The 12,852-nt window shown below is 43.0% G+C and overlaps 1 protein-coding gene and 1 pseudogene across 1 annotated transcript in view; both read left to right on the top strand.

Moving 5' to 3' along the window:
• Positions 1–12,852, top strand: part of ABCA13 (ATP binding cassette subfamily A member 13) — a 453,377-nt gene that overhangs the window by 56,039 nt on the left and 384,486 nt on the right. The window contains exon 9 of the mRNA XM_037837193.1: positions 11,890–12,054. Coding sequence (XP_037693121.1) covers positions 11,890–12,054 — 165 coding nt within the window. The remainder of the gene's footprint in view (positions 1–11,889; positions 12,055–12,852) is intronic.
• Positions 4,928–5,861, top strand: LOC119534631 (annotated as a pseudogene).

The following is a 12,852-nucleotide window of genomic DNA, read 5'->3' as shown; positions in this document are numbered from 1 at the left end:
GGGAGAGGGTGGCCATGGAGAGGGTGGCCATGGAGAGGGTGCCATGGAGAAGGTGGCCATGGAGAAGGTGGCCATGGAGAGGGTGGCTATGGAGAGGATGGCCATGGAGAAGGTGGTCATGGAGAGGGTGGCTATGGAGAGGATGGCCATGGAGAAGGTGGTCATGGAGAGGGTGGCCATGGAGAGGATGGCCATGGAGAAGGTGGTCATGGAGAGGGTGGCCATGGAGAGGATGGCCATGGAGAAGGTGGTCATGGAGAGGGTGGCCATGGAGAGGGTGGCCATGGAGAAGGTGGTCATGGAGAGCATGGCCATGGAGAGGGTGGCTGTGGAGAAGGTGGCCGTGGAGAGGGTGGCTATGGAGAGGATGGCCATGGAGAAAGTGGTCATGGAGAGGGTGGCCATGGAGAGGATGGCCATGGAGAAGGTGGTCATGGAGAGGGTGGCCATGGAGAGGGTGGCCATGGAGAGGGTGGTTATGGAGAGGGTGGCCATGGAGAGGGTGGTCATGGAGAGGGTGGTCATGGAGAGGGTGGCCATGGAGAGCGTGCCATGGAGAAGGTGGCCATGGAGAAGGTGGCCATGGAGAGGGTGGCTATGGAGAGGATGGCCATGGAGAAGGTGGTCATGGAGAGGGTGGCTATGGAGAGGATGGCCATGGAGAAGGTGGTCATGGAGAGGGTGGCCATGGAGAGGATGGCCATGGAGAAGGTGGTCATGGAGAGGGTGGCCATGGAGAGGATGGCCATGGAGAAGGTGGTCATGGAGAGGGTGGCCATAGAGAGGATGGCCATGGAGAAGGTGGTCATGGAGAGGGTGGCTATGGAGAAGGTGGTCATGGAGAGGGTGGCTATGGAGAGGATGGCCATGGAGAAGGTGGTCATGGAGAGGGTGGCTATGGAGAGAGTGGTCATGGAGCGGATGACCATAGGAGACAGTGGCCATGGGAGAATGTGGCCCTGGAGAGGGTGGCCATGGAGAAGGTGGCTATGTAGAGGGTGCCATGGAGAGGGTAGTCATGGGAAAGAGGGGCCATGGGAGAGTGTGACCACCAGAGCGAGTGACCCTGGGAGAAGGTGGATACAGGAGAGGGCAGCCACTGGAGAACATAGCCATGGGACAGCACAGCAGCACAGGACTCTTGAATTAATATCTATGCTCCTTGGACATGGCAGATCCACTGCTGTCTCTGGCTCCTCCAGAAGTGTCCCTTTCCCCCTACCGTGTGTATTTTATCTCCGTGCCCACTCTTTTGCTCTTGGAACCAGCAGTGAGAGAGGCCAGGTAAAGTGAGGTGGGAAGAACTGAAGACCAAACCACAGCCGGTGGGAATCCACATAGGAAGATGCCAACAGGGATGTGTGAGGCATGGTGGTGTGGCTTTCCAGGCAAGAACGTGGCTGTAATGGAAGGGTTAGGAGGTGCAGGTTCTGGAGGACAGCTGGGTCTTCTCAGACAGCTGAGCTTCACTTTCCAAACTGGGTAAAAGAAAGGGTTCAGATTTTCAGGACCCAGCTCCCCACTGATACCCCTGAGGTTCTGGGAGGGAACCTACATGCATCATTCCCTTCTTCACTTGGGTGCACGAGTAAGCACTTCTGCTTTGCATGGTCTAGCATCCAAGACCTGCCCGTCCATCTCCCTTGGGTCCACTGGACCATCCTCCAGACCCCCGCCTCCAGGGTGAGAGCCTATCTGGGGCAGCTTCTAGGTCAGGGTTGAGCTACTGAGAACCACGTTCTCCATGTCAGGCTCTCCGTGAAGCCTCTTGTGGATTTCGCCCACTCCTCCATGAGTTCCCACTGCCCAGCACTTCCTGGTAGTGCTTTCCAAAGTTACATGTAGTTACTGCTTTTCTGCTGACTGTTGCTTTCTGCTCTTGGACTCATGGTTCCTCCCCTCTCCCTGACCTGTCTCCAATACAGTGTCCCGGGAGGTCTCATTTTCCTTGTCTGAGGCCAGGCAGATCTCTCGCACTGGACCTGTGTTCTGAGCCCGGACTGCAGTCACCATGCAGTCTGCTCCCTCCCAGAGAGTGGCGTGGCATTAGATAAGACAGTTCTACCAGGCAGCTGTCATGCTTGGCCACAATAGAAGCAGCTTTATGCTTCTTGTCTCTACACCTGGCTACCTTTGCCCAATTTTATTTACCATCCTGTAGGACTTTTAACTGTGACCCCTGGCCTTTCTCACAGGGGCTGTTGTAGGGTGAATATGCCACCCCCACTGACTGACTTTTACCCCAGTTTTCTTTATACTCTCAGACCCTATTTTCTTATTGTTTTAAAATGTAGTTTGAGTGAAGCTGTATACAAATTTTACCTTCAAAAAGTAAATATTTCAAGATTAGAATTAAAAAGACAATGGTCAGGAAATACTCCTGGGAGTGTTCATGTTCAGGAAGCTCCAGGAATTGCTCAGGACTCCTTAGAAATCGGACACCACAATGACTAGTTTCCATCACCACACATTTAGTGGCTGCAAACAACATGAATTTATTCTCATCCAGTTCTGGAAGTCAGGAGTCTAGTTCTGGAGATCAGGAGTCACTGGGGTAAAATCAAGATGTCGGAAGAGCTGCGTTCTTTCTGGAGGCTCCAGGGGACAGTCTGTTTGCTTGCCTTTTCTAGGAGGCCCCCACATTCCTTGATGCTTTGCTCCCTTTGCTCTTTAAAGCCGACAATGGTCTAGCAAGTGTTTTCTCACTTTGTCTCACTCTGATACTAACGCTTCTGCCTTCCTCTTCTTTCCCAGAACCTTCTGTGATTTCACTGGGCCAACTGAATAATCCAGAACAAGCTCTCTGTTTACATCTTCGGGGGCTGTTATTCTGCTGGCTGAACCACACAAAACCCTTTCCCAGCTGGCATCAGCAGGCAGCCCAGGTCCTCTCTGGCCACCGTCTTCCCTTGAGTTCTGCCCTTCAGTTAGGTCTGACTTCTGTCAGACTCCTGAATGTGATCCTCTCTGTCCTGCCTGAGTAGATCTGAGATGCTACCCCTAGACTAGACTCTGTCGTCCTTTCCTTCCTTCTCTTCCCGACCTTGACCCTGGTCTAACCCACATCCTCTGCCATGACTTCACTCCAACCTCGGCTCACCCCACGCCTATATTTTTCTGTGACAGGAAGCATCACCAGGGATGGTGAAGGCTCTCCACATGTGTGCCTCTTACTGACCTGTGAGCATCCTAAGGGCAGGGACTGAGCTTTATTTTTCTAACGTCTCCAGTGCCCTATATATTGTATTTGCTGAGTATTCCTTTTAAACTCAAGAAAAACAAACAAGAAGATGAGGGGCCCTGTGGCTTTGTGACTGCAGTTGTCACATGTGAATCATTTAAATTTGGATCCTAAAGGAACCTATGGAGTTGACTTATGGGTTCTTAGTGCTTTTTTTTTTTTTTTTTTTTTTTTATTTTAATCTTTTTTTATTGCAAAAGTAATATGTGTTCTTTAGAAATCATGGTAAAATACAGAATAGTAAAAAAAATAGCCCATAACTTAAACTGGCATATTATTCTTAAAATGGAATATTATATAGCATTGAAAATGAACATCAGCTGCAGGCTGGATGAATCTCAGATATAATGCTAAGTACTGAATGAAAGAAGCAAGACAGTATATACCGTATGATTCCATTTCATAAAGTTAAAAAACAGGTAGAACTATTCTATATTGTTTAGGGATGTGTATCTAGAGAAGGAAGGAAATGATTACCACACAATGGTTTTCCTAGTAGGGAAGAAGGGTGTTGTGAGTGGGGAGAAGGATGGATTCTGGTGGCTGGCAATGTTCTATTCCTTGTGATCAATGAAGGTTTCATAGTGAATTGCCACACGAACACAGCCACTTTTTCACCGGAGAATTAAAGGCCTAAATACATGGAAAGACATCCCTTATTCATGGATCAGAAGACTTCATGTCAAGATGGCAACTCCCAAAATTCATCTACAGATTCAGTGCAGTCTCTGTCAAAACCCCAGTTCAATTTTTTTTTTTGCAGAAATTGGCAAGCCAATCCAAAAATTTATATGGAAATGGAAGGAACTCAGAATACAAAACAATCTTGAAAAAGAACAAAGTTGGAGGACTCACACTTTACCATTTTCAAAACTTACTACAAAGTTACAATAATAAAGACTGTGGCACTGGCCTAAGGATAGACACACAGAATATATGTCATGTCCATGGAATAGGATTAATTCCAGAAATAAACCCTTACATTTATGGTAAACTGACAAGGGTGCTGCTTTAGTTTCCTAGCTGCTAAAACAAACACCATACAATGGGTTGGCTAAACAACAGAAATTTGTTGGCTCACAATTCCAGAGGCTAAAAGGCTTGCTTCCTCCTGGAGTTGGTACCTTGTACCTGACCACTGATCTGGGATTCCTTGGCTTTTCTGTCACATGGCAATGCACGTGACAACATCTTTCTCTTTCAGGTTCCATCAACTTCCAGGTTCTGGCTGCTCCCTGTGGCTTCTTTTTCTGTGTCTAATTTCCTTTGCTTCTTACGACTTCAGCCTTATTGGATTAAGGCCCACCCTCATGCAGTTTGGGTGCACCCTAACTAATAACATCTTCAAAGGTCTTAATTATGAATGAATCACACCTACAGGGCCAGCAGCTGGGACCTGAACTTGCCTTTTGTGGGGGACATGACTCAATTCCCAACAAGTTCCCAAGGGGGAAAGAATAGTCTCTTCAACAAATGGTGCTAAGACAGCTGGATATCCTTATGTAAAAAATGACGTTGGCCTCTTACCTCACACCTATATAAAACTAACTAAAAATTATCAACGACCCTAAATATAAGAGCTAAAACTATAAAACACTTTGAAGGTAACAGGAATAGGTGCACACTGTCTCCATGGAAAGAGGCTGAGGTGACCAAGCTCTGGACAGAGGCACTGGGATAGCCAAGATGTCGGTTTCATTAGTCCGGGCCACTGTTGGGGCTGTGAGCAAGAGGAAGATGCAGCCTACCTGGGTCGCCCTCACCCTGAAATCTTCAGCAGTAAAACAAGAGAAAACAGCTTCTTAAAGATAAGCCTGAACATGTATGTGTGAAAGTTGGTGTTAGAACCAGTGGTTGTAATGGCTTTTCTTATACCCTGGATTATATGAAGACAAAAGGAGATTCTGATGAAGTTGTTCAAGATGGAATCAAAGTGTTCACCAAAAAGAAAGCACAGCTAACACTTTTAAGAAGAGAAATGGACTAAGTAGAAGATAAACTATCCAGTGAGTTTGTGTTCAATAACCCAAACATCAAAGGAACTTGTGGCTGTGGATAAAGTTTTAATATCTGACATCTCAGGACTCCTCTTTCAGCTGTAGGCTCCAGGGATGCTCCTGGAAGACCTGGGGCTTACTAAAGAAATAATGTGACTGTCATGTTCACAAGGCTTATAATGCATGGCTGCCTTAGGAGGAAATGAAGTAATGCATTTTTTGGGAAAAAAAAAAGGTAACAGTAATAAACAGACAATGGCTTCTTATATATGACCCAAGCAATAACAGCACAAGCAAAAAAATAAAAATTGATGAACTGGACTTCCTCAAAATTAAAGACATCTGTGCTTCAAAGAACACCATCAAGAAAGTAGAAAAGATAACTCACAGAATGAGAGAAAATATTTGCAAATCATCTATCTGACAAGGGACTACCATCCAGAGTATATAAAGAACTGATACAACTCAACAAAAGATAACCCAATTTTAAAAATGGGCAAAATATTTTAGTTTCTCCAAAGATATTTTAGTTTCTCCAAAAGATGGCCAATAAGCATATGAAAAGATATTCAACATCATTGGGGAAATGCAAATCAAAACTGCAAAACTTCAAACTCACTAGGATGGCTATATTGAAAAAGAAAAATGTTGCCAAGGATGTGGAAAAATTAGAACCCTTCATGCACTGTTGGTGGGTATGTAAAATGCTGCAGCCACTTTGGAACACTTTTGGCAGTTCCTCAAATGGTTAACCATAGAGTTTAACATACGGTTCAGCAATTCCACTCCTCAGTATATACCAAAGAGAAATGAAAACTTAAGTCCACAAAAAAACTTGTATAGGAATATTTATAGCAGCAACATACACAAGAGCAAAAAAGTAGAAACATCCCGAATGTCTGTGAACTGATGAATGGATAAAATTAAGGGCTAATCATACAACAGAATTTTTCACCTGTTTTTTTAAAAAAAAGAATGAAGTACTGATACATGGATGAACCTTGGAAACATTACATTCAGTGAAAGAAGCCAATCACAAGACCACATATTGTCTGACTCCACTTTTATGAAATGTCCACAATAGGCAAATCCATAGAGACAATTTTAAATTGGTTGCCGAGGACTGGGAAGAGCGAGTGTGGGAAATGACTGCTCTTGGTTATGAGTTTCTTTTTGGTGTGATGAAAATGCTCTAGACAGTGGTGATGGTTGTGCAGCTTTGTGACTATACTAAAAAATTAACAAATTGTACATTTTCAAAGGATAAATTTTATGGTATGTGAATTATATCTAAAAAAGTATAAAAAACACAACTAACTGGGATCTTACCATATATCCTGTTTTATATAAGGCCATTTTTCATTGAAAACATTTTCCCATGTCAATATTCTCAGAAAGAAATGGGATTTTAAAAAAATGGCTACTCTTATGAAGCTCATTACCACAAAGGAGAGTCTAAAGTTGTATGTAATGGTGCCTAAGAGTCTCCCCCCGAGTACCTCCCTGTCGCTCAGATGCGGCCCCCCCCCCCTCTGAGCCATCTCGACAGGTGAACTCGCTGCCCTCCCCCCTACGTGGGACCCGACTCCCAGGGGTGTAAATCTCCCTGGCAACGCAGAGCACGACTCCCGGGGATGAATGTGGACCCGGCACCGTGGGACTGAGAGTATCTTCTTGACCAAAAGGGGGATGCAAAATGAGACGAAATAGTTTCAGTGGCTGAGAGATTCCAAATGGAGTCGAGAGGTCACTCCGGTGGACACTCCCATGCACTATATAGATAACACCTCTTAGGCTTTCATGTATTGGAATAGCTAGAAGTAAATACCTGAAACTACCAAACTCCAACCCAGCAGTCTGGACTCCTGAAGACAATTATATAATAATGTAGATTACAAGGGGTGACAGTGTGATTGTGAAGACCTTGTGGATCACACCCCCTTTATCTAGCGTATGGCTGAGTGGAGGAATGGGGATAAAAACTAAAGGACAAATGGGGTGGGATGGGGGGATGATTTGGGTGTTCTTTTCTCACTTTTATTTTTTATTCTTGTTCTGGTTCCCTCCGATGCAAGGAAAATGTTCAGAGATAGATTGTGGTGATGAACACATAACTATGTTATCATACTGTGGACAGTGGATTGTATTTGTATATCATGGATGATTGTATGGTGTGTGAATGTATTTCAATAAAACTGAATTTAATAAAAAAAAAAAAGGCTACTGTTAGTTATTTAACCAATCCTCTACCCTTGGATATTTATCTGTACTGATAATTATTATTTTGGGATAACATCTTTTTAGTTAAATCATTGTTTCCAAGGGTATGAACATTGTAATAACTAACTTTTTACAGAAATGTGATATATTTTAGTTTGTATTTGATTATTAAAAATAATAGCACATTTAAACTTTTTTTCCTTGCGGTATATAGGCCATTTTGCATTGTTTGATGAACTATTTCCAGCTTTCTCACTTATTAAGAGTCTGTTTCTCTTTCTATTCCAGTCCATACTGATTTTGTTCACATATGAACCCTGCCTGTTACTGCAACCAGCTGGATCTTTCTGTGTTGTTTTAATCTGAATTATGAGTTTAAGTTGTGAGCACTTACAGGGGCTCCCACAGAGGAACTGTAAGGAAGCAGAGCATGACCAGCCTGCTCACTCCACCCAGTGCATCATAGTTTATGGGAACAGATTAGGAAAAGGCTTGATCAAGGGTAGGCATGTGTGTGCTGACGACTGATAATGTACTTTCCCTCACACTGAAGTGAGGGCCTGGAAGAGGACCTGCTGAAGCCAAGGAATAGATGAAAGATAACAATCCCTGCTGTGCGCACCTCACTTGGTTATTAGGTTCATGGGAGGCATTGTGAGGCAGTGGTAAAAAGCATTAATTGTACTGCAAGATAAAGGGATATGAAGACTGGCTCCATCTCTTGCTACTATGTTGCAACCTGCAACTAAGTTGACCTTCAATTTCTCCACCTTGTTTACTCATCTGTAAAATCAGAATAACTATGATATTTACTTCATAAAATTGTCATCAAGATTAAATGAAGAGCTATATTGAAGGCGACTAGGAATGAAAGGGGTTGTTTAAAGGCATGTTTCCCATAGATTAGCAGCACAAATATAGATAGGTGCTTGCATGATATACTTCTAAGATGTGATACTAGCACAGAGAGTTGACAACAGAAGGGTACATGGAAAAAATCTACACATTGCATACTAAGGACTGTAATTAATAGGAATACCATAGTAATATTACATGAATACTAGGGACAAATAATTAAGGGCTGACAACAGCTACGAGATGTTTAGGGTCATGGGAATTGTTGAAAATGAAGAGTGATGAGGATTGTACAACTAAGTGATAATAATGTGAGATATGGATGGCTTATCATGGATATAACATATGCTATGTGAATTTAGGAACCCCCTACTTTATAAGTCAAGCCCTTGATATTGAGGCTTGCTTGGGTGAAACTTATGGCTGTAAAGGGGAGGCTGAGCCCATATGTAATTATACCTAGGAGTCACCTCCAGAGAACATCTTTTGTTGCTCAAATGTGGACTTTCTCTCTCTAAGCCTAACTCTGCGAATAAATTCATCACCCTCCCCCTGACGTGGGAAAGAACCCCCAAGATGAATGAGCTTTCCTGATGGCATGGGACACAGATTCTGGGAATGAGCCTGATTCTGGCATTGAGGGATGGAGAATGCCTTTTTGACCAAAAGGGGGTAAAGAAAGGCAACAAAATAAGGTTTTAGTGGCTAAGAGAATTCAAATAGAGTCAAGAGGCTGTCCTGGAGGTTACTCCTATGCAAGCTTTACCTAGATATGCCAAATGACCACAACACGATAAGCCCAAGTCAACAGTAGTCCCCCAAACCTTAAAGAATACCCAGATCCCTATCTGAGACTCTGTAAAAGTTTCACTCACTAAGTTTATTCATCAGAAACTTAAATCCTTCAGAGAACTCCTATGCCAGACAAATCCCAAAACCCAGAGGCAATAGCCTCTTCAAGAACATCAACTAGATGTGTCCCCTTTGCTCATACGGTTGACACCCCTTTTCAGCATGGACAGGCTGGGGTGGTGACTTTCTAGACGAAGGTTGGGAAAGTGATTAAACTAGAGGAAGGAGTAGCAACAGACAAGATGGAATTTAACAGAGGATTATGAAGGCTGAATCTTTATATAATCTTTTTCTTAGTTGCTGGGGTGTTGGAATAGTTAGAAGGAAAGAATTGAAATGGTGGAACTGTAACCCATAGCATCCTTTGAAGTTTTTTTTATAGCTACTTGTTGAATTGTAATTTGAAAGCTATACCTTTTTGTATATATATTTCACAGTAAGGTAATAACTGAAACTATGGTACTATAGTTTGTTAAATCATAATTTAAAAGATATTACCTTTTTGTATATATGTTAAATTTCATAATAAGGACATAATTGAAACTGTGGAATTGTAACCTATAATATTCTTTGAAATTTGCTCTCTAACTACTTGTTAATTTGCTGTTGGAAAGTTATCACTTTGATGTATATATGTTACATTCTACAATAAAAAAATATGATAAAAAAGATTAAATGGATTAATACACGTAAAGTGCTTAAACAGAGCCTGGTACATACTGAACTCTCAATAACTGCTAGCTATTACTATTATTAATGCTCCAGGCCTCAGTTTTCTTTTCTCTGGAATGGGGATTTTAACAGTACCTACCCATCTTAGTGTTGATAAGTAGCAGTGCTTGGCACATGGGTACCACTCAAAATATGCTGGCTATTGTTATATTACAAGCGAATGAAAAAGAGATTGGGAAATTCTAAGGACTTACATACAGATACTATTATAATTAGCTTAATTATCTCCAAAGAGGTGGCAGAATATCCTGGGGTGGAGGGGGGAGTCAGAGCACAGAAAGACAGGGAAGACAGAGAGACTCTTAACTCACTGTGTAACCCTGAGCAGATCACTCAGGCTTCCTGGGTTTCTAACTCCCCATCGCTCAATTGGAGCTTCTGTGTCCTGCACAGCCCACCCCACAAGGTCATTGTTAAAATCAGACGAGAGTCCCGATACGTGGGATATGATTTCCAGGGGTATAACTCTCCCTGGCAATGTGGGACATGACTCCCAGGGATGAGCCTGGCCCTGGCACTGTGGCATTGAGAAAGCCTTCTTGACCAAAAGGGGGAAAAGAAATGAAACAGAACAAGGTTTCAGTGGCTAAGAGATTTCAAATAGAGTAGAGGGGTCATTCTGGAGGTTACTCTTATGCAAGCTTCAGCCAGATATTGCAAATTGCCACAGTATGCCAAGCCCCAACCAACAGTATTCCTGATAACCCTAACGAATACCCTGGGCTCTATCTAAGACTCTATAAAAGTTTTACTTATTAAGTTTATTTTTTCCCAAAACTTAAAGCCTCCAGATTGTTCCTATGACAGATAAGCCCTGAAACCCAGAGGTACCAGTCTCTCCAAGAACATCAACCAGTTTCATTCCTCTACCCCATAATGTCGACATCCTTTTTCAGCATGAAGAGGTTAGAATGGTCATTGCCCAGGTATCTCTTCCAGTGCATCATCTCCAACTTCTTCATATGTCTGCATGGTACTCTGTGTATAGCCATACTGGGGGTAGCTGTAGCTGTAGCTGCCTGTGTTCTGGTCATAGCCCCACTGGGCATAGTAGTTCTGGTACTGCTGGTAATACTGGTTGTAGCTGTAACTATACATCTGGCTATATTCCACTGGTTTCACACGACTCAGGTGTGGCTCCTGGAAGGGGTTTTCCATTAATTTTATGCAAACACTTCTCGGCTGTGGCCAAATCTGCAAATTCTACAAAGCAGTAGCCAGCTGGGATCCCCGTGAGACGGTTTCGGATAATTTTGACACTCATCACGGTCTCCCCCATGGTGGCGAAAGCTCTGGAGATGAAGTTCTCATGCATGTAGGGCTCCAGGTCCCCCATCCACAGACTGGCGGCCATGCCCGCCCTTAGTGCTTTTTGATCATTGTCATCAACAGAATTGCTGAAAGGTATCACCACAATCAGTGTAAAACTATGTAATAGGGGAATGTGGCTCCTTTTGACACAAGCATACACATTTACAGAGCAGCATTAGAGAAACTGCTTGTGGAAGTTTATTTATGGTAATAAAAGAGATTTAGTCGACAGGTGCCAAACAATTTCTGACTCAGAACTGCAATTTAAGTCCTTCCAATGTCATCCATTTTTGATAATTAGAAAAGAAAAATTTCCAGGCAAAGCAATTCTTTTAGCACAAACTGTCACTTAAACTGGGCTGGCCCATGTTTGCTTGCAGCATTAATGTGAGAATGAATAAATGTCATAATATCCCCTTGGCCTTGGCCTTGGTGAAACAGCAATTCTCATTGCTTTTGGACTATTCTGGAAAATATAATTTTCGTCTTTAGCTACAAGAGCCTCAGTTCAAGGTAACTTCATACAGAATGTCTAGCAACACTTTTGCCCATCAGCCTACTACTTCTTCAGCCCAGCAAATTTCAGAGCTTTTTCTTCTGCGACATTGTGGAATTATTTCTTAGAAAAAAAACAGTATAAGAAAAAACTTGACTTTGACATATTTTTCATATTGTTGCCAGATTCCCACAGACAGTTCATTAGAGTGGATGGTGTGTTCAGTCTTGTCCAGCATATCCGAGAATGAAACCGATGGAGAGGGTCTCTCTGGAGACTGTCCCCTCCAGTGGACAGAAGCCAAAGAGTACATCATCCATGCGGTCAGCTGGCCCCATGTTTACACACAGGTATTATCCAATACAAAAGCAGTTCTTTGCTAGTGCATGCCATTTTTAAGTAAGTCCAAATCCATTCGCTTTTTCCCTGTGTCTTTCAATTGTGTGATTTTAGTCCTTCCCGGGGAAAGGACTTAGGGTTCCTGCGCCCTGACTTTTAGGCGCAACTCCTCCATTTGTTCATTAGTCTCAGCCCATTAGTTCCTCAATGCCAGTTGGACCAAAAAGTGCATCTTAGTCTGCTGCAAGTCATTGGCTTGAAAATAACCTGGCAACCAAGATGTTCCTAGAACCATAATCTGTATGTATGTGAGATTTCCACCTGGGCAATTTGGATGCGTTGGGCATTTTGATGCAGGGATTTTGACATCCCTGATCATTACTCTCCTTTTCCTTTCTCTTCTGTATCAACAAGAAGTGTGATGCACAAATGATTGTGATTGGAAGGTACATAATGGGTTTTCACCAGAAATGCTCATGTGGTGCAGAGTGCTCACAGATGTCCACACAATTAGATGACTGATGACCTGAAGCACCCAGTTTGGGCTCATTCAAAGCTTTCTGTTGTTCGGGGAGAAGAGTGTGCAGTAGAAGTCCATCTGACAATTACTTCACATTCACATTGTGTGTTTTGCCTCTAAGAACACACCTCTTTAACTTATATTTCCCCCTAATATGTGGCACAGATAAAGGCCAAAATCCCAAATAGTGGATAAATATTGTTAAAAAATATAGGTGTCATGTTAACATGGTGGCACTAAATTTGTCCTGCAGTAAAATGATCAAGGGATGGCTGTCAAATGAGTGGCA

Source organism: Choloepus didactylus, chromosome 5 (genome assembly GCF_015220235.1).
Source record: "Choloepus didactylus isolate mChoDid1 chromosome 5, mChoDid1.pri, whole genome shotgun sequence".
NCBI lineage: Eukaryota > Metazoa > Chordata > Mammalia > Pilosa > Megalonychidae > Choloepus > Choloepus didactylus.
Note: the sequence above shows the minus strand (reverse complement) of the source record. Positions and strands in the feature narration are given on the sequence as shown.